Genomic DNA, 21,696 nt, shown 5'->3' on the forward strand with positions numbered 1-21,696 from the left:
ATTCGGCAGACCTTGCACTGGCTGGAACATTCACCTCGGTGAGATTTATGCTAATGGATCTTCCAGGGGAGAAATCCAGTAGCCTCTCTTCTTGAGCCTGTTGTGATGGAAGATCGGGTGGGCTGTACACGTGCGTCTCTTCAGAGCCCCAGGCATCCGCAGACACACCTGGCTGGGGAGTGTGCTGTGCTAGTTCATGGCTTTGTCCCTCCCCTCTTCCCACCATGGGAAGTTTTATCATCACTGGCTCTGAACAGCACCAGCAGAAGCAAACCAACATTCTTTCTTTTTTCCTTTCTTTTTTCTTTTTTTTTTTTTTTTTTTTGGTTGTGTTGGGTCTTCGTTACTACGTGCAGGCTTTCTCTAGTTGTAGCGAGCGGGGTCTACTCTTCGTGGTGGTGTGTGGGCTTCTCATTGCGGTGGCCTCTCTTGTTGCACAACACAAGCTCTAGGCGCGCGGGCTTCAGTAGTTGTGGCACACGGGCTCAGTAGTTGTGGCTCGTGGGCTCTAGAGCGCACGCTCAGTAGCTGTGGTGCACGGGCTGTTGCTCCGCGGCATGTGGGATCTTCCCAGACCAGGGCTGGAACCTGTGTGCCCTGCATTGGCAGGCGGATTCTTAACCACTGCGCCACCAGGGAAGTCCCAACAACATTCTTTCCTAAATGAAGTAGTTTCTTAAATTAAATTTTGGGTAGGCACTCTCTAGGAAGAAAGTGTGGCAGAAACTGTGGCCAAGGCCACATCGAAGGGCCGTGGAAGCAAAGGCCTTAGACACTGGAGGCCACTGGGGTTTGCACTCAGGCTTTCTCCGTGGTCGCCCTGCGTGCCGACCGCCCTGCATCTTTTCACTTGGGCACCCTGGTCCTCAGTTATCAGCCTGATTCCTGTGCGCTGGTATCTCATGGGAGGGCTGAGCTGTGCGTGCCTCAGTTTAGTGGAAAGTGACTGCTCTGGGTCTGTGGGTTCTGTGGATGCTTGTTTTTAAAAGTTCTCTTGGGAGTGAGGTGTAACGTAGCAACGTTAAAGAGCTGGAAACAATGCAGCAGAAGAATAACAAACCTAAACCACCGGCAGTGTGTAAAAGCAGGTTGCTTTATGAAGGTGTATTCCTGAAAAGATCTAAGCACATTGCTTCCTAGGGCTTAAAGGGTCTCTGAGGTGAATCCTGTTGGTTGTTTTTTGCTTAAGTAGTGACAAAAATGCGGTAACTCCGGGGTGACCGGCAGTTCATCTGCCTTTTGCAGGCAGCCTCAGCCTTTTTCTGGTTCCTGTCTCCTTTGGACATCTGATGGAAGTTGCAGGTATTTCCCAGAGAAAACCCAATATTTCGTGTATGATTTCAGCAGTTTGAGAGACCCCCGGAAGCCTGTGTGTGCTCCCGGGTCAGGGCCACGTGGTCTTGGAGGGGATCACGGTGAAGGGCTCTCTATCACTCACGAGCTCATAGGAGCACAGCTTGATGTTTCAGGGCCCCGCTCCCTGTCCTTCATACATCAGATCTCAGTATATTGGCCGGAATTCAAATTTATTCAGTTGTCTGCCTGTGTGGGTTATTTTTTTTTAATAGCTTTTTTGAGATGTAATTTGGACGCCATAAAAATCACCTGTTTAAAGTGTACACTTCAGTGGGTTCCAGTATATTTACTGAGTTGTGCAGCCTTCCTTAAGCTAATTTTAAAACATTTGTATCACTCCCCAAAGAGCCCCTCAGTCCAATAGCAGGGCGACTGCATCCCACCCCGCCACCCTCAGCCCTTGGCCACCACTAACCTCCTTTCTCCCGCTGTCCATTCGCTGCTCTGGACGTTTCAGATAAATGGAGTCATGGGTGACTGGCTTCCTTCGCTTGGAGTGTTCTCAGGGTTCACCCATGTTGGAGCATGGATGAGCACTTGCTTTCTTTTTGTTGCCCATTGGTATTACAGGGTGTGGACATGCCATGTTTTGTCAATGGACACTTGGGTTGTTTCCCCTTTTTGGCTGTTGTAAATAGTGCTGCTGTGCATGTTTGTGTTATCGTGTGGACGTGTGTTTTCATTTCTCTTTGAGTAGATAGATACTGTAGGAGTGGAATTGCTGGTAGTCATTTGCTTTTTTTTTCTTGATTGCTTTTTTCCTCCCTTTGCCTGCTCTTCTGTTGGATTATTTGTCTCTTACAGATTTAAAGCAAATTAGCCATTTGGTATGGGTTGCTAATATTTCTTCTGGGTTGTTTGCCCTTTAACCTTGCTCATGGTCTCTTTGCCATTCTGACGTCTTGACTTTCTGTATATTCAGATGTATCCATCTCTTCTCGTAAGGCTTCTGAGTACCAGGAAGGCTCTTCCTGTCCCGGGGGTGCATGAATAGTCTCTCATGTCATCTTCTGGTTCTTTGGGTTTGTGTTTTACGTTAAATACTTGTCTACTTGCAATTGATTTTGATGTAAGAAATTTTCCACTTCACTCATGAGCTGGAAAAGACATTTTTCCTACGTCTTGATCTATTTAGAGGGGTTTACTGAAGTATTTAGGGGTGAAATGTCAAGATGATGAGCCACTCTTTGAAACTTCAGCAAAGAAAAAGATAGCTGAAGCTAAATGGTAGAAAGATAACATTTGTGAAATCCAGGTGATGCAGGTCTAGGAGGTTCATTATAATGTTCTCCTTTATGAATGTTTGCAGCTAAAAACGGCTTTGCTGCCTCCGCACCACACTTCCCCTGTTGTTATAATTCTAAAAGGAGTCTCTTCTGCTTGTTTTCATTAAAGTTTAAAAAAAGAAATTTCAAACTTATAGTTGGATGGCAACACCCTAAACCCATTTTCTTTACTTTCTCTACAACCTGGTTTAAGCAAATGAACGATACATCCCTTTTCTTTTTCCACCATTTTATTAATGGAAATCTTCAAACACACAGAAAAGTTGAAAGCATTGTACAGCCAGCACCCATGTGCCCAGCGTTTATAGAGTCTCTTGTTAGCACTTTACCACACTTACCCATCTCTCCGTCCATCCGTCCATCTATCCATCCATCCATCCATCCTATTTTTTGTGTCTGCATTTTAAGTACCTTGCAGACAGCAGTACACATTCCCTGAAATACCATACCATGAATATTAGTTACTAGCGTTGTTTTCATTTTTTCCTTTTGAGGTAATATTTACATACAGTGGAATGCACAGATCTTAAGTCAACATTCTGTGTTCTGACAAATGCACAGACATCTGTGTAACCTGAACTCCTATCAGGGTTTACCATCACTCCAGAAAGTTCCCTCATACCCCTTCCCCCATCACTCCCAGCTCCCTTCCACCTGCCAAGAGGCAAGCAGTTAGTTTCGCCTGTTCTGCATCATATAAATGCAGCATATGCCCTCTTAGTAAGGTTTCTTTTGCTCAGAGGAATGTTTTTGAGGTTTGTCCATATTGTTGCATCTCCGTTGTCCAGTATATGAATATACTACTGACTGTATATTCATTCTCCTATTGAGGGGAATCTGGGCTTTTTCCAGTTTTTAACTATTACTTATTTATTACGAATAAAGCTGCTGTGAATGTTCTTGTAAAAATCTTTTTGTGGACACATGTTTTCATTTGTCTTAGGTAAATAGGAGTGGAACCTGTGTTTCGTTTTACAGGAAACTCTCAGGTCCTCCTGGTGGCTGTCCGTTGTGCATTGCCACCAGTGCTGTGTGACAGTCTGGTGACTCTGCGTTCTCACCAGCATTTGGCGATGTCGGGCTTTTTCATTTGGGGCGTTCTCATGTGTGTCTAATAATATCTCCTTGTGGTTTTAGTTTAAATTCCCCCGATGGCTAATGGTGTTGGACACGTTGACGTCCTTGTTGGCCCTCTGTGTATCTCTTGTGAAATATCTGTTCAGATCTTTCGTCCCTTTTAAAATTTGATTGTTTTGTCTTTTTATTGTCAAGTTGTCAGAGTTCTTTAGATATTCTGGATACCAGACCTTTGTCACATATGTTTTGTAAATATCTTCTCCCAGTCTGTGGCTTGACTTGTCTTTTGAGCCAATATTTTGAATTTTGATGAAGTCTGATTTATTTTTTTCATTTGTGATTTTTGCCTTTTCTGTCCTTTCTAAGAAACCTTTGCCTACTGTCAAGTCATGAAGATCTTTTCCTATGTTTTCTTTGAAAGCTTTATAGTTTCAGCTTTTATGTTTAGCTCAGTGGTTCCTTCTCAGACTAATTCTGGTGTGTGGTATGAGCTATGAGCCACCTTAAGCTTCTCCTTAGGAATTCCTGCTCCACCATTTGTCGAACAGATTTTTCTTCCCTCACTGAATTGCTTTGGTGCGTAAAAACAGTCCTATAAGTGTGTGTCTGTTCCTGTTCTTTATTCTCTTCTGTTGGTCTGTTTATTAGCCTTTATGTCGGAAACATACTGTCCTGTTTCCTGTCACTTTGTTTGTATACTGAGGTTTAAAGTCACATGATGTGTAAGCCCTTCAACTTTGTTCTTTTTCAAGATAGCCTTGGATATTCTAGATCCTTTGCCTTTCTGACTTTAAAATCAGCTCGTCAGTGTCTACAAAGAAAGTCTGCTGGGATTGTGATTGGGGTTGCATTGGACCTAGATGTCAGTTGGGTGAGAATTGGTATCTTAACATATAACGTTGAGTATTCCAGTCTGTGAACGTGGTATATCTCTCCATTTACGAAGATCTTCTTTAATTTCTCTTAGTAATATTCTGTGGGTTTTGGTATGGAGGCCTTACATCTTTTGTTAAATTTTGTCCTGATGGTTTGGTTTCTGAGAGTGTTGTAAATGGAATTTCTTTGTTTTACTTCCCAGTTGTTTGCTAAGACAACAAATATAAAGTATAAAAATATGGTTGATTCTTGTATTCTAAGCTTGTATCCTGTGACTTTGCTAAATGCATTCATTACTTCTAATCGGTGCTGAGCAGAGCCCGTGAGCTTGCAGAGTGGTAGCTTGCCGTCTTCCTTTCTGGTCCCTGTGCCTTTGATGTCTTCTTCTCGCCTGTGGCCATCTGTCAGCTTCCAGTCCAGAGTGAGGGGAGGGGCAGCCCTGCCCTGTTTCCAGTCTTAAAAGGAAACGAGTTCTGTATTAAGTCCACCGTGAAGTGTGGTGCTAGCTGTGGCATTTTTCACAGAGGTCCTTTATTGATTGAAGAAGTTTCTTCTGATCCTTAGGCTTCTGAGTTTTTACTGTGAGTAGGCAGTGAATTTTCTCGTGCTTCTTTGCATCTCTTGCATTGATAATGATTTTCCTCTGACTGGTTGCATTTTCATTGATTACCGCAGCCTCAGCGGGAGACTGACAGTGCCTGCTGATGACCCGACATCCTTCTAATAACTGTTTGCTTACCCTGTGAGGGGATTGTTCATACTGTCCCGCCTCTGTGCCCCTCAGAGCTGATGACCTCTCGCGTGCCTCAAGGAGAAACGGATGCTTCCAGAGTGGAACTGCCTGGTATTTCCTCCCTCAGATGACCATCCCCTCACCCCGATCCGTGCCGTCTTCTCCTCTCCCTCCTTTCAAATGGGGAAAAGGGGGCACCTGTCTATTGAAACCAGTCCTGCTGGGTCTCATGCCTTCCAGTTTCTCAGACGTCATCCTGTCTCTCCTGCATTGTCTTGTCTCTCCATCAGTGCCTCTAGTTGCTCGTTTATCTCAGTACAGGCATCCGTCCCTTCCCCCGTCTCTGCATCTCCTCGTTACACAGCTCCTGCTGTCAGTTGCCAGAGTTCTCTGTCCACTTCTCACTCACCTCCCTTTCACATTTTGTTCTGCCTCCCCATCAGAATCTGTCGGGGTCTCCGGATGGCGTCCGTGTTACCAGATTCAGTGTGCCAGCCAGCGTCAGACCCGATAGGGGGCAGTGTGCCCAGGCAGACACACTCCTATCCTTGGAAACTGGGCCTGGGCGGGGGTGGGAGGGTCACCACTGCTGAGCCGGCCTCTGGGTTCCCAGGGATGACAGGACAGCGCTGCGTGAGAAGTGCAGGGTGCGATCCATCAGGGCCGCGTGCCTCCACACCGTCGTCAGATCTTGAGGAGAGAGTGAGGTGACTCGGAGGTGGGACCCTGAAGGGTGAGACACCAGGCAGGATGGGCCTCAGCCTCGTGGGAGCGAGTGTGGCTGTGGAGACGGCCCTCCCTGCCCCTTCCAGCCACGGGTCCAGCCCCTCCCAGCCCCGGGGCCCAGCCCCTCCCAGCCCACGGGCCCAGCCCCTCCCAGCACACAGGCCCAGCCCCTCCCAGCCACAGGCTCAGACCCTCCCAGCACACAGGCCAGCCCCTCCCAGCACACGGGTCCTGCTCAGGTTGCGCTTAGGTCTCCCCGTCGGCTTCCTGCGGGAAAGGGGCTGACGGGAGGTGAGGCTCTGGGCCCGAGGGAGGTTATCTTTACTGCACATCATTGCCCTTCTGGGTGGCGGTTGGTCTCTCCTGAGTCGGGTCGGCCTGATGTTGGAACACTGCCTGTGCAGGTGCTGGACTCGAATCAGCCGAGGAAAACAGGCCGGGCCGCGTCCCCCTGTGCTGGAGGTCACGCATGATTGTACCCTTCAGTCCAGGGTCAGCTCCCCTGAGATGCTGCGGGGCAGACAGGCTTCAGGCTTGTGTGGTTCTTTTTGAAGGAAGGTTTGTAGCTGCAGGCGAGAGAAGTGATTCTCATTTGTGTAAAAGCAGCTATGATTAAACTGCTGTAAAGAGCTTGGAATCATGCACTTGATTTTGTTGCCTATTCCAGTCTATGTAATAGTGATATCTTCATTTTTTCCCACAAATATGAGTTGCATCACTTTGGATATAACTCTTGGCTGACAGCCAGTAGTTGGGCCCTGTGCTGAGCACGTTGGGCTGTCAAACCCATACTGAGATGACTGACACCACGCATTTTCCTGGAACAGTTTGTGTCTTTCTACGGGGACCTTTAGAGCTCACTTGCTCACTGTAGTAGTTGGGTTTTGAAACTAACCTACGTGTGTTTTTAAGTTACACCATTAAGGTCCGCGACAGCTGAGTGGGAGGAACCCTTTCGAGTGGCCATGCACTTGGTCTGGTGTGCGGACTTTCACACGAGCATTCCTGCTCACGGTGGAGCTGCTCCCGAGGCTCCGGCTCGTCTGGCCTCCCAGGTCCCCTGGGCTGTGATCCATCTGGGTGTCTCTGTTCTCTGCGCTCCGCTCAGCTCCAGGCAGAGTGTGGCCGCAGATCACTGTTAGGGTGGTGAAGGGGTCTGTGCTTAACCCCAGCTCAGCGGTACTTCCCATAGCTCGGGTCGAGACAGGCTGCGTGTGAAGGTCATCTGGATTCTTGGCTCTGGGCTCTTCCTGCATTCCAGAATTCTCTTTGCCCCTCCATCTGAACTTAGCCCAGGCAATTGCCAATGAAACCAAGGGGGGAGTAAGGAGAGAGTGCGGGTATGGGGGCCTCCCAGGGAGATGGGGGTGAAGTAGCAGCCGCGCAGGGTCCACCGTGTCTGTTCCTGTCTCTGTGGGCTGCTGTGCGCCCAGTTGATAACCCGCCGTCTTCTGAGCGGGGGTGGGGAGCAGGGAGCGAAGGGGGTCGAGGGCTGACTGCGCGCTGGAGTCTGTAAGTCCCTCCTCACGCCAGGGTAGCCGTGAGCCCCGTGTACAGGCAGGAAAGCAAGCCCTCCCGAGATGCAGTCGTTCAGGGAACGCTTGGGGGCCCGTCATGTCAGGTACAGCTGTAAGTGCCGGGGTTACAGCTGTGAGCCCGGAAGTGAGGCCTCCGTCTGGGCGGGGCTCACATTCCAGTGGGTTTAGGGAGCAGATGAAGGCGGTTATGGGCGACCCCCCGGGGGGCAGTGACAGGGTGCCACGTGTGGAACGGGGGGCCCCGCCTCTGAGGAGTGGGTCCTTGCGGAGTGCAGGGCGACCTGCCGGCGGCTTGTCCAGGCCTCATGAGCAGCGAACTTGACCTGCTCTGTTGGCCCCAGAGCTCGCAGTGGGGAGCCCGCCCGTAGACACGTGTTTGCACACACAAGCGCGTTGTGCCTGTTGACAAGGATACACACAGATGTGGGGTTTTTTCCTCCTTTCAGCTGACACTGAAGATGTGTGCATCGTGGAAAGATTGTTCTCAAGCAGCTTAGTGGCCATCGTTAGCCTCAAAGCCCCCAGGAAGCTGAAGGTTTGCCACTTTAAGAAGGGGACCGAGATCTGCAACTACAGCTACTCCAACACCATCCTGGCTGTGAAGCTGAACAGGCAGGTGGGCCGCGCTCTCACCCCACTCAGCTGCCGGGGGCTCTGCCCTGTGTCTCCGAGTTCTCAGTGGCGCCCCTCGGACACAGCCGACCGTCCCCAGGCGGCGTTTCTGGTCCCTCTGGCCATGCTTCTGCTCACCTGACCCCCCACCGGGACTCAACTGTGTTTTCTCGTCACAACAGTTTTGCTCAGATGGCCCCATTCCTGACGATTCCCTGGCCTCTGCCGATTGCTTTACTCATCCCTCAAGACATGAACCTTCTTTTGCTTTTTATAAATGTTACTTTTAAAAAAAATCTGTGAGCATCTTTATCTTTTTTTTTTTTTTTTTTTTTGCCACTCCTTGTGGCTTGCAGGATCTTAGTTCCCCTGACCAGGGACTGAACCCGGGCCCTGGCAGTTGAAAGCACCATGTCCTAACCACTGGACGGCCAGGGAATTCCCTATCCCTTTAGCCGTTAATTTAACTTTTAAGATGAAGGATTTATTACTTTTTTGTGTCTCTCCCAAAACCCACAAGAATGTCTGGCCCGGAGTGTAGACCTGGTGGCTGGCACTTGAGTTTATTCCATGAGATGGTCACATGGCTTTGGCTTACTCACAAAATACAGCCTTGTCCTTAAGGACTGTCACCACGTTCTGTCAACAACCAGTTCTGTGCGGGGGATGCTCATTACGTGGCCTCGGGTGGCCCATGCGTGACTAAGGTGGACGCCCCTGACGTGGTTGAAACTGCGTCTGTTGACAGAAAGGTTGGTTAAAATGGTAAATTACAAAGTGTAACACGGTGGACTTTTTTTGTACTTGTAACATGCAAGTGACCATTCACGTACCAGCTCATGCAGAGCCGCGGGTGGCCAGTTGTCTCTGTTACATAAATCATCCCCTTGGTGCATCAGCTACACATCCATCTTCCTTAAAATGGAGCAAAAACTTCGACACCTGCAAAATAGTCTGGGTGTAGAATTTTACATTTTTTTTTAAAGCCCCAGTTGTTTTTTTTTTTTTTTTTTGTGGTATGCAGGCCTCTCACTGTTGTGGCCTCTCCCGTTGTGGAGCACAGGCTGCAGACGCGCAGGCTCAGTGGCCATGGCTCACGGGCCTAGCCACTCCGCGGCATGTGGGATCTTCCCGGAATGGGACACGAACCCGTGTCCCCTGCATCGGCAGGCGGACTCTCAACCGCTGCGCCACCAGGGAAGCCCTAAAGCCCCAGTTTTTACTTTCATCCTGCTGTGCCTCATTCAGCATCGGTTTTTGAAACCTTCACCAAACCTGTCCCAGGCTCTAGACCTGGTTTTCGTGAGGGGAGGGCCGAGAGCACAACAAAAGCAAACCATGTTTTTCTTAGCTGGAGACCAGTTTCTATAAGGTTGAATTAAATCGTACATTTAGAAGTCCTGGTAGAGCCGGCGGAAGCGGTTGTGGGTACAGACACCACCCTGGGCGAGCGGGGACTGTGCCGTGAGCACCCAGTGCAAGGGTTCCGGAAGGGACACAGCATCTTAGTGCAGGAGTCCCATAACTGGAGGTCGGGAGTGAGCATCCTACTGGCTCTGCCTTACGTTTGGTTTTCCGTGTTTTGCTGTGTCTTTTCCAGAGGCTGATCGTGTGCCTGGAGGAGTCTCTGTATATACACAACATCCGGGACATGAAGGTGCTGCACACCATCCGGGAGACGCCCCCAAACCCCGCAGGTGAGCGCGTGGGGACCAGACAGGTCTGCCTTTCTAAGAGCTGTCGGTGAAAGAGATTTTCTTCTCCTTTTAGGTTCCAGAGATTTTAAAAGTATTGATCTTACAGCAAGCTACCGTCCTCCTGGCGCTGGTCTTGTGACCACATAAATTGTTGGTTCGGTCAGCCTCCAATTTTGAGGTTTCTAACCAGTTCCAACCAGAGGGCTTTAGTCTGTTTTTACAGTCCTGCTGTCACCTACAGTTGTGGTTTGGGGCGTGTGGAACTTAAAACCCAGTGATACGACGACCAAGGTCGCATCAGAGCTCCCCTTGATTTCCGTGTTCTTGCTAAGTGCCGGGTTCTGGTGACACTTGGAGGATCTGACCCGCGTTTGTTCCCCGTGTGTTGCTCACAGGTCTGTGTGCGCTGTCCATCAACAACGACAACTGTTACCTGGCGTATCCAGGCAGCGCGACCATCGGGGAGGTGCAGGTCTTTGACACCATCAACTTGGTGAGGTTCTTTGGACTTTGAGAGCTCTTTGCAACACCCCTTCTTCCTAAAAGGAGGGCCAAGGAGCCTCTGGCCTCCTCGTTTCCTGCGCGTGGTTTCCGCTGCCACCCTCTCCGTTGCCGAGCACGTCCGAGCCATCCTGGCCTCCGGACATGTTCCTGTCCCTGCAGTGCTGCACGCCTAGCGGCACAAGTGCTAGAAGCAATGGAGAAAACCGTGAAACTCCACGGAGACATTGCTTTGCTTATTTTTAAAGGGTTTTGAGCAGCATTTCCTTGGACCCCTCACCCCTGGTTAATCGGGGATTTGGCGTCTGTGTTAACCGTGCTGGTAGTAACAGCCGGTGGGCAGCGCAGGGCACGGCGGTCATGGTGTCACTTTACCCTTCCTTCCAGAGAGCTGCAAACATGATCCCGGCCCACGACAGCCCTTTAGCCGCACTGGCCTTCGACGCCAGCGGAACCAAGCTCGCCACTGCTTCCGAGAAGGTAAGGCTGCTGCAGCCCTGTGGAAAACTAGGTCACCTCTGTTCACACAGTTAGTTTGCTAACCAGCAAAGCAGTTTTGTACCAGCTAGCTCACAGCCAGGCACAGTCCACGGCCTGGAGGGCGGGTGCCGGCAGAGACAGGGCAGGGCTCCACGGCCGCGCTCGCCTCCGTGGAGCATGTGTCATGGCCGTACGTGTTCAGCTGTCATTATTTAGCCATCCTTCTGGGATGGTTTAGTGTTTCTGGTATTTCAGCTGTATTAATATATATTTATAGTAGTAATCTGAATATAGGTAGTGTATGTAAGTCTTACGTATAAACTTTTCATGGTCATCTCTAAACATTAACATGAGTTTCCAGTGAGAAGGATTTTGGGGTAAGGGGACGTGGCCCTTTTTAAGCTCCCTGCACGGAGGACAGGATGGCTTGGGCATCCCTTCCGTTTGCCCCCTTCTCTTGGCCCCGTGACCCTGGTTGGGCCCTTGTCCTCTCCCAGCTCAGCTGCTGTGTCTTCTCCCTTCTCTGGCTGCTCCATGTTCTCCTGGCTCATTCCTTTCTTCTCAGTGCCCACTGCCTAGTTTACTTTGATGCTTTCTTGCTGAAAACCTACAGGAGCCCCTCCTAAGTCACCTCTCCCCTGGAGCCAGCCGCCCAAATGCGGTGCATAAACGCCGGCTCACCTCTCTGCCTTGCCCGTGTGGGTCTGGACCCGCACACCCACTTTCTGTGATAACGATGCTGCTGTTTATGGGTCACTCAATAGACCCTTCATGTTCATTTACCGCACTGACCCCCTCGGTAAGGTAAAGCTTCCCCTACTTCATGTTGAGGGCTCAGAGAGGTTAAGTCGTCGGTCCAGGGTCACCCAGCTGGGCAGCGACAAAGGAACTGGACTCTAAGCCTGACTGTGTTGAACACTGTGCTGGGTGATCACAGCATCACCTTGTCCTTTTCTTCTCCCCTGGGAGGATCACGACAGCCACGGAACTCTGTTATCCCTTCGTTAATCAGTCTTCGTCTTTATGACCTTCTGTTAGGTATTAAGAGGCCCTAAAGCACTTGATGGGATTTCAGGGCTATAGTAACAAGAGAGCACTTATTTTCGGTACTTTAAAGAGCAAACGCTCAATTTCACACATTTCAGTTGTGACCTTGACCACCAGCGGCCTTCTCGGCGCTTCTGTGCACTGGGTGCTGGGGCTTCGCCGAGGTGTGCGGCGTAATCCTGTTTTCAAGGAACTGCAGTCAAGCTGCGACCCACAGCTCTTAATTAATTAGCTTTACACAGTAGGTATGCCATTAAGAATATATGTAAATGTAAAAGTTCAGGCTGCAGAGGACAAAACCTTTGCCGTGGTTGTTTTGGATAACCAGGATTACAGACTTGGTGTCCTTCTGTCCAGAGAATCACCAGCTTTATTGATATTTTCCAAAAGGGACCCAATTTTTCTCCAGCTTGATTTCTAATGGCTCTGTAGTGTCCTGTTATATGAATTTACCACAATTTATTTAACAATTCCTGGTGCTGTACATTTGGGTTGTTCATAGGTTGGGGTTTTTGTTTTTGTTTTCCTATTTATACACATGTCAGATAATCTCAGTGGTTCTTATATTTAACAGCTTGAACCTTCTGAAATTTGTACAGCATGAGGTTAAATGTCTAATAGCTCTCCTACCCCGTAGATTCAAGATGCTGCCTGTTGTAAAGTGTTTCCATTCTCTGTCAGACTGTCTCTTTGTGTTAGTCTGTTACTGTAGCTTATAGTTTTCTTTTAATATTTAGATGTTGAAAGTACCACTCATTTTCAGGTACTTGGCTGTTCTGTCTCATCAACTCCCCCAGATGCCCAGGTCCTGCCCCGCATCCACACATGCCCTGGGAATTTGGGGGGAGGGGTGGGGAGATCTGCATGTTAACAATATTTCATTCCCTTGCCCGATGTGATGTGCTGCAGCTCCCCGTTTAGTCAGATTTTCTTTTGTCCTGGTTGTAGACCTCTTCTTGGTGTAGGTCTTCCATTTTGTAAGTTTGGCTTCATTCCTTTTTAGGCAATTAAGTAACATTTCCAGGTATTCAGTTGCTAATCAGCCCTTGATCAGTGGCTCACTTAAAAGGGGCGTCAGAGGGGCCTCCAAGTAATGCTTATGGGTGTTTTTGTTTTTGTTGTTTTGGGGGCTTTTTTTTGGCCACACCACGCAGCTTGTGGGATCTTAGTTCCCTGACCAGGGATCGAACTCAGGTCCACGGCAGTGAAAGCGCCGAGTCTTAACTGCTGGACTGCCAGGGAATTCCCAAGGTGGATTTTTATAAACCTCAGATGGCTTAGGGAAAATAGAACTATTGTATTCCAGCTTTGACTTCAAGGCCCTTAGTGTTTAGAAGTAGTGAGTTAAAGTGGGTTGACGTCGTACCATCGGGTGAACAGTGGAACAGGGCGTGTTCTGGTGAGTGCCTGTCAAGTGTGAAGGGGGTGCAGGGGCCCCCGAGGCCACCCGGCCAGGGCAGCTGTCATCACTCCGTCCACTGAGGTCTGACGTGCAGGAAATACAAGCCTGATCCTACCCAGCTAAAATTCCTTTTTCTTTCCTTCTTTCCCTATCGCAGGGGACCGTGATTAGGGTATTTTCCATTCCAGAAGGACAAAAACTCTTCGAGTTCCGGAGAGGAGTGAAGAGGTAAAGTACATAAATCTCCGAAATTGATTCTGGAGCTTCAGTTCAGATTTCGGTTTTATCCTCTCTGTGACCAACAATGGAAACTCAAGCACTGGGGGTCCCAGTTCAGTGACCAGCATCTTCAGGCCAGCTGAGTGGTCAGGTGGGGTTTGGAAGTCATGTCGTGGGAGGTTAGAGGGACATTTTTATCAGAGCAAACTGGGTTTTCTTTGTTCGTGGGAGCACAGAGCGGATGGCCCGGGGCTGTGGAAGGATGAGCTCGCCCAGGCTGGTGGGGCGAGTGCAGCCGGGGCCTCCTGACCTGGTCAGCAGCTCTCCTCCCCTCAGGCTCTGCTCTGAAACCTGTAATCAGTGCCCCCGGCTCCCCAGCACTCTGGCAGATAGCTTTGGCCCTTACAGTAGTTTCCTTCTTTCTAAAGAAACACCAAGCCACAGTCACTGCGCGGCGCTCCGTCCGCTTCCCCATCTGCAGGACTGGTCTCCTCGGACCGGGGACCACCCTTCTCCGGGTCCCTCCCACCGGCGATGCTTGGCCTTCAGTGCCACGCGCTGCAGCGCTCACTGTTCACTGCTCATTTCTCCCTCCTGTCTCTGCGTCTCTGCCCTGGATCCTCTCCCACCCTTCTCTGTGCGGCCCACACTCTCCTTAGCCTAGGCGTCTGTCTGTGTGCCACCAGTGACCCTCCCATGTTGCCCAGGCCGTCTCCCAAGGTTCCCCACGTTCCTCCTGCCCACTGGGTGCTGGGCGCTGGGTGCTCCAGCCACCAGCCAGGATGCGGCCCCGACCGCTCGCCGTCCCCGACACACCTTGTCCTAGTGACCATCCCGGCCTTTGACCCGGTGCCCCGGCCAGAGGGCTAGGGGCTGGCGCACCGCTCGGGCAGCAGGGCCGGCCTCTCCCCGTGCGGCCCGACCCGGGTCACCATCCAGTCTTGCACTCACCTTGGGCTCTGCTCTTGTTCCTGGGCTCCATCCTTCAGACTTGAGCCCCGTCTGTCGTTCTCTGAAGATGGGAGTATCATGGGAGCACAGCCGTCTGGAGCCTCTCAGGGTCGTCTTCTTGCCCCTGGGATTGGCTCCAGACCCCGAAAGGCCTTGGATTTCAAGGCCTCCCAGCATCCTTCCTTTCCACCCGTGGTTGGTTTCCCTTCCCCGTCGCTCCCAGCTCCTCAGGAGAGGAACCTCTGTCTCCATGGAGGTCATGGCTGTGACCTGCCGACTCCTTGATCTCTGGGTCTGTTGAGTGTCCCTGGGGAGGCCTTTCCCGACCTCCCGTGGAAATAGCATTTCCCTCCGAGCTCCTGTAGCACCTTCCACTTCTCAGTCCCCTGCTTGCAGTGAATTGAGTCCCTGCTCACACCTCCCTCCAGGCTCCACTGAGGCAAAAATCATATCCTGAGCTTTAGCACCACGCTGGGTGCGTCGTGAGCTCCCATAAATAGGTGTTGAATTGAACAAAGCCCCCTTGACTGTTGACAGGGATGAATACGTCTTGTATGTCTAGGGTTACGAGGAAACGTAGGTTTGTTTGGTGGCTTTGGGATTTTAACAGTGATTTTTAAGGTAAACTGTAGAGTCTTATTTATCGAAAGTTTGCGTTTAAACATTATCAACGTTGCCAGTTTACCCTCTTCCGTGTTAAGAGTTGCTATAATCTCAATTATTGGGTTCTTTTACTAAGCTTAGTGCTATAAAGCCAGCCTCATTCAGCTAAAAGTGGTTTAGTGAGGCCCTGATGCCCTTAGGTACGTGAAATCTCAAGAGTTAACCACGTAAGGATCTATTAAAGGGTGACTCGTACTTGGGGGCTTCCCTGGTGGTGCAGTGGTTGAGAGTCCGCTTGCCGATGCAGGGGACGCGGGTTCGTGCCCCGGTGCGGGAAGATCCCACATGCCGCGGAGCGGCTGGGCCCGTGAGCCATGGCCGCTGAGCCTGCGCGTCGTCCGGAGCCTGTGCTCCACAACGGGAGAGGCCCGCGTACTGCAAAAAAAAAAAAAGTAAAAAAGGGTGACTCGTACTTGGTGTCACCTTTCAGACATTCTCCTTCCTTGAACACATGTTTTGAGGGGGTGACTAGAAAGGAATAAGAAAGATACCAGTAGCCCCACATGCGCCTGTCTCGGGGCCCTTCCTTCGCTGTGACTCTTGTGAAGTCCCCGGGGGCGCTGCTGGTCGCCCCCTGTGCCCAGAAAACAGTGTGACTCGGGCATCCCCCTCGTCCCAGGTGTGTGAGCATCTGCTCCCTGGCCTTCAGCACGGACGGCGTGTTCCTGTCCACCTCCAGCAACACGGAGACTGTGCACATCTTCAAGCTCGAGACTGTGAAAGAAAAGTGAGTCGCAGAGGTGCATTTGTTCGGGTAATGCGGAGCGGTTTGTACGCCGACTGGGCGGACATGCGAGCGCTGTCCTGCTGGCTCTGGATTGAGCAGCGCCACGTCCAGGCTCAGCAGCGGGGCAGGTGGAGTATGGGGTGCGTGGTGGGCGGATCCCTCAGGCCTCTCCCCACAGCCCTTCTGAGAGGGCTGCCCTGGGAGGGGTGCTTGCCCCCCTGCTGCGCAGAGGCCGTTTCCATTTGTGAAGTGGCTGGTTTAAATTATGTATTGCTGCAGTGGGCGTGCACGGCAAAGGGCGTGGTCCTTACCTTTTCTCTACACTTGAGGAGCGTCCACTAGGATCGGTATTGTTTGTTTATAGTGTGTCTTACCCTAAGGAACGTTTAGGATGACTTACAAGCACGCATACAAGATGAATAACAGCAGAGATGGGCTACGGGAAAGTAACAGTTGGGGTTTGTGCTGCTGAGGTTTTTGGAGACTTCCCGTTAGGTTGGGGCAGGGGATTCTGGATTTGGCCCTCGTGTCCTCACATAGGCTACAGAGCAGGGAGTTAACGTTTGCCATCATCTAAGGTGGCCACTAGGGAGGGCCCTCAGGGCCCCTCGGAGGACACGCTCTGTAACGTCCCCAGGGTCCCGAGAGGTCATCGCTTCCTGTGCCCCCTCTTCCCTGAAGTCTGGGAAATTTCTCTTGAGTTTGGGGGCTGATCCTTGCCTCGGTGGGACTGGGACGTGGTCGTTCTCAGCGGAGGGCCCAGCCTTGTGTGTCTGACAGCGTTTCCTCCTTCCAGGCCTCAGGAGGAGCCCACCACCTGGACCGGCTACTTCGGGAAGGTGCTCATGGCGTCCACCAGCTACTTGCCCTCCCAAGTGACAGAAATGTTCAACCAGGGCAGAGCCTTTGCCACAGTGCGCCTGCCTTTCTGTGGCCATAAGAACATCTGCGCGCTGGCCACGTGAGTAGAGTGGGCGCCGCCTCTGGGCCCACCCCCATCCCCCACGCATCCAGCTGGGAGCCAGGTCGCGGGGCACCGGGGACTGTGGCGGTGTGGCGCCAGGATAACCTGCAAACTTCGACCTTGGATTTAGGCAAGAGTCACAGGAGTGGGGGGAATCGTAAGGTGGGCCTGTGCTGTTCGTGGACCCTGGTGCTGTCTCTGCGGTGTCTGATCCTCACATCTTCCTCTTTCTGTTCTTGTTGAGAATGTTTAGAAAAACATCATTAGGTCAAGACCACGTGAGAGTGCCGGTATTTAACCCTTGGGTCCTCCAACGCCAGCAGCCTCACGAGGTTCAAGGCCCCCGTGTAGCCGAGTCAGCTGCAGGGCGCACAGGGCCTCTCTGAGCCTCACTGTGATAGTCCAAGTACAGCCATGCAAGAAAAGATAGTCTTGAAAGTTCAGTGAGAACACATCTGCACGATTACATGGACCTTAGAAACGTTCTTCTACATCCTTTGTATCCACTTTGCATCGCTGAAAAGTTTATGAAAATATCTAACGTTAGTAATCGCAGAAACCACGAAACTGATTTTATCTCCACCTGTTCTCCTGTGGGCCTCAGTGTTTATTCACACCAAGTTGCCCTTGGCCTTGCTGTTACGGCCTCAGGTAGCACAGCAGAAGCGATCCTTATTCTCTTACACTTGGAGAGTATGTCGAGTTCATGAAACTAACTCTGCTCGTTTTGGGCAGGGGGGTTCTTCCCTGGCCAGGCTAAAAGCCGCTAGATTAATAAGAACTTTGTGAAAGTTTCAGTCTTAGAATTCGGTTGCTTTTTATTCTCACTAGAATCCAGAAGATTCCCCGATTGCTGGTGGGAGCCTCGGACGGGTACTTGTACATGTACAATCTGGACCCCCAGGAGGGAGGCGAGTGCACCTTGATGAAACAGCACAAGTGAGTCGGCTACCCCCCGGGCACACCTCCTCCAAGTGGTCAGGCTGCTGCTGGGCGCCCGTTGGGGGTTTGCTCATTTCCCCTGGGGACGCAAAGGGACGTGTCCCAGTGCAGCCGCCTGTGCTGTGTGGGAGCTTCGCTCTGCCAGACAGAATTCCATGGGGGTCCGGACCCCGCTCTCCACGCCTCTGTCCGTTTCCGGCTCAGTATCCGGGCAGAGCCAGGAGCGGCCTGTGCGCACTGTTCTCCCTGTGGAGGGGCCTGTGGGCCCTCTTCCTTGGAACCGGATCCACTAAGGATGCAGCTCAGCATTGCGCACGAAAGGGATGGCCCCAGGGTGCTGTCCACAACGTAAGGCACGTTCTCTGAGAGCCTGCTGTCTCACTGAGATGCAGCTTTTCTCTTTGAGAAGAAGGAATTAATATTAGTCAATTGGTGGTGCAGCTGGATTTTCTGTTTTTGCTTTTTTTCTTAAACAGTGATACCGTAATACTCTTATAGTCAGGGTGAATGTGGGGGTGATTTTGTTTTTTCCATAGTGTATTCTGTTTACATTCAGTCTTTAAAAATGCGATGAGATTGCCTTCCTAGGTACAGCTTTTTTCATCAGACTCAGCGTGTAGAAATCCCTGTGGACAGACTCGCGGGGATCGCCCCGCGGTCGGCGCAGTGTGACGAGCACGTGCGTGTCCCTCCCGTGAGGGCCTTTGCCCTGTGGCTGCAGGTCCGTCCCAGCCGCCCACGGGGTGTGTTGTCCTTGTGCCCCCGACTGTCCCTGCTGTCATTTTTTCTCTCCCCTTCCAGGTTGGACGGCAGCATGGAGACGACCAATGAGATCCTAGACTCCACGTCCCACGACTGCCCATTGGTGACGCAGACATACAGCACGGCTGTGGCCAAGGGTCCTCACGTGCCTTCGTCCCCAACGGCACTGGGTAAGGGCTGCGGACGGGCCTGGGAGGCAGCGCAGGCCAGGCCCGTGGGTCCCGTGCTTCCTGCTTTCCCTCTCACCAGGGCTGCCCGCCTGCCTCTTGCCGCGGGGACAGGGCCGGGGCGGGGACAGGGGCGCTGAGACAGGCCAGCTGTTGTCAGGTGCGGTTTTCAAGACCTCTCGAGGCTGAGTTCGTTTTCTTCATCTTTGTTTTTTTGTTTTTTGTTTTTGTTTTTTTTTTGGCGGTACATGGGCCTCTCACTGCTGTGGCCTCTCCCGTTGCGGAGCACAGGCTCCAGATGCGCAGGCCCAGCGGCCATGGCTCACGGGCCCAGCCGCTCCGCGGCACGTGGGATCTTCCCGGACCGGGGCACGAACCCGTGTCCCCTGCATCGGCAGGCGGACTCTCAACCACTGCGCCCCCAGGGAAGCCCCGTTTTCTTCACCCTTGAAGCAGCAGTAGTGCTCATGGTTTTGGGTGCACGTGGCTGGTCCCCCGCTTGCCGCCCCTCAGCTGGAAAGCTGCCCTACCCCCTCAGCCTTTACCCTCCCGGCTGTGGAATCATCCAGCAAAGCAGGCCCTGCTGGGAGGGGGCAGGAAGGGGTGGGGAGGCCCTCGGGCAGGCGTGCGCAGCGGAGGCCGGGGGCGCCCCATGAGCCGTCTCCCCCAGACTCTCCGGGACCTCACCCGGATGGTGCTGTAGTTCCTCACGCTGCGATGTCCGTGCTCACTGTTCTACCATGAGCGATGAAGGCCTCTTACAGTTAGGGGAGGCTGAGTGTCCCTGTCACTGTCCTCAGCATCCCCCCGCTCACCAAGGGTGGTTTGCAGCCTGTCCTCCAGGGCCCTGTTACCATGTTACCTTTCGGACCTGCGTGGGCCTCGGAAAGTCAGCGACTTCCTCTTGAGGTGCCTGAGGCTGCAGAGAGCTTGCTGGTCAGGGGAGAGGCGAGAATCCCAAGCCTCGTGGGCTCTGAGCTCCCCACTGGCCCAGGTCCCACCCTGGGTGTGGCCCCGGGGTCTTCCCGCCCGCAGCCCGGCCTGAGGCGCCCGCTCTCTCCGCAGCCTACGCGGACGAGCTGGGCGCGGTGGGCGGCGCGGGCCTGGAGGACGAGGCCCGCGCCCTGCGGCTGGAGGAGGACAGCGAGCACCCTCCCATGATTCTCCAGACAGACTGATGGTGACCTGTGAGCTCTTCGGACCCCCGAGGCTGAGAACACTGGCCGACAGAGGACTTGGCGTCGTGCTGCTATGAACTTTGACCCGAGTTGGGGGAGAGAATGGCAGAGACTTCAAGAGGACAAAAAAAAGATTGTAGCTGTAGTCTCATTCCATGCTGTTGAGAAATACATTGGTTTCACTTCAGTGGCTTTTAATCCTGCTTATGAATTTCAGCTTTTTGTTGGTTTTCTCATTTTGCCAAAATTAACTGTTTGGTGAAGCCCTTGAAACCGCCTTGCTTTGCATGTATTAATGTGCCGATCCAGCCCAGGAGAGCTAGAGCCACTTCCTGACAACCTGCAGGCCTTTGGGTTTTCAATCCTACAGACTGGGGAGCGGCCCCGAGAAGGCAGCAGCGAGCGGAGCGGGTCACGCAGGGCCGGGTGGCGACCCGGAGGGGAGTCCCCTCCCTAGAGCCCCTCCGGGACCGTTTTCCCCGTTTTATTTTGTTAATTAAATTCTTTCCAAATTGGATTTTTCTGGGGTTTCTTCTGCGGTGGATTTTTGTTTCTGGTCTTGTTTTCCACGTGGGTGTTAGAAGAGAGAGGTTCTTCCCGACCTTGAAACCCTTTTGCTCTGATAGCACGTGAGCTTGAAAGACCGCCAAGGAACAGCAGAGTGAGGGAAGGCCACGTAGGTAAATCATCTGGGCTTTGCTGTGATCTTCCTGTTGAACAACTGTGTGTGTGTGTTTGTGTTTGTTTTTTGAAGGAACGTTTGTGGCTGCTTCTTTGCCCATAAAGCACAGAATTCAGATGTGATAGGCACCTGAGCTGTGCTCTTAGCTCGAGCTCCACTGTCTGGGGGGGTCTTTCTTACCTGTGTCAGGAGGAGGAGAGAGGAAGCTGGCTGGAGACACCTTGCTTACAGGGTGACCTGGGCCTGTCTGTTTTCGTCTTCAAAATTGTTCAGCAAAAGTGATGAGAGATTGTGGTCACAAGCTCAGCGTTTGTCTGGCTTCCCTTCTCATTCTCATAGAATTTAAACAACTTCAAATACCTCGAACTCTGCATTCCAAACCAAGACACATAGCAGTTAATGTTTTGAGGGATTTTAAGAGGAGTTGGCGGCATGAAAGTTGGTTCTGGCTTCTTGGGGACGGTGACGGTTAAGGATGGAAGCGGAAAAGCAACAGTGTCTGCCTTCCCTCTTCTTTGAACAGAGGAAGGGTCTGGGGTGTCTGTTCCGGGTTGTGTGTGTACCTGGGTTGTGGCGGTCAAGCGACTTGTGTCGGGGAAGCAGTTATCAAACTGACTGCCCCCTTCCAGTGCCCAGCTCCAGGGTCAGTCCCTGAGCCTCAGGCTGCTTGTCCAGTGGTTGGCCCGGTGCAAGGGGTGCCCGGGGCGCATGTGACCGCAGCAGAAATCTCCAGAAACGCTCGTCGTGGCAGCGATGTGAAGTGCTACGTTAGAGGAGAAGGTGGGAACATAGTCAGCTTTCCCCCAAAGCCTCCGTGCATCTGTCCTGGATCCCTGACTAAACAGGAAGCCCCAACGATGGGTCTGGTACCCGGGCCCCTGCTGAGCCCTGAGCGAGGACAGGGGGCCCGGGCGGCCCCATCCACCTGGCCATGCCTGGAGCTCCCTCCCTCTCTGTCTCTTGAAGCAGGCTTGGGGTCTGTCTCCTTGGTGTCAGAGCATCCGTGGCTGCTGTGATGCCCAGGAAGAGGGCAGCCTCCCTGTCAACTGGTCCCAGCCCTGCTGGTCGACTCCACGCTTGGGGTGTTTGGGGGAATCAGATCTGCTTCGC

The 21,696-nt window shown here is 52.2% G+C and overlaps 1 protein-coding gene across 2 annotated transcripts in view; it reads left to right on the forward strand.

Annotated features, from left to right (window-relative positions):
- The window catches only part of WIPI2 (WD repeat domain, phosphoinositide interacting 2), a gene marked incomplete at its 5' end in the record, with an annotated part of 31,239 nt that extends 10,818 nt beyond the window's left edge, over positions 1 to 20,421 (forward strand). For both annotated transcript variants that reach the window (XM_079719132.1, XM_079719133.1), the window contains 10 exons: positions 8,039 to 8,208; positions 9,805 to 9,901; positions 10,297 to 10,394; positions 10,790 to 10,882; positions 13,489 to 13,559; positions 15,784 to 15,891; positions 16,688 to 16,852; positions 17,687 to 17,794; positions 18,599 to 18,729; positions 19,792 to 20,421. In XM_079719132.1, the coding sequence (XP_079575258.1) occupies positions 8,039 to 8,208; positions 9,805 to 9,901; positions 10,297 to 10,394; positions 10,790 to 10,882; positions 13,489 to 13,559; positions 15,784 to 15,891; positions 16,688 to 16,852; positions 17,687 to 17,794; positions 18,599 to 18,729; positions 19,792 to 19,904 (1,154 nt within the window). In that variant the 3' untranslated portion in view covers positions 19,905 to 20,421. The remainder of the gene's footprint in view (positions 1 to 8,038; positions 8,209 to 9,804; positions 9,902 to 10,296; positions 10,395 to 10,789; positions 10,883 to 13,488; positions 13,560 to 15,783; positions 15,892 to 16,687; positions 16,853 to 17,686; positions 17,795 to 18,598; positions 18,730 to 19,791) is intronic.
- Positions 20,422 to 21,696: the final 1,275 nt, after the last annotated feature.

This window comes from Hyperoodon ampullatus, assembly GCF_949752795.1.
Source record: "Hyperoodon ampullatus genome assembly, chromosome: 14".
Taxonomy (NCBI): Eukaryota; Metazoa; Chordata; class Mammalia; order Artiodactyla; family Ziphiidae; genus Hyperoodon; species Hyperoodon ampullatus.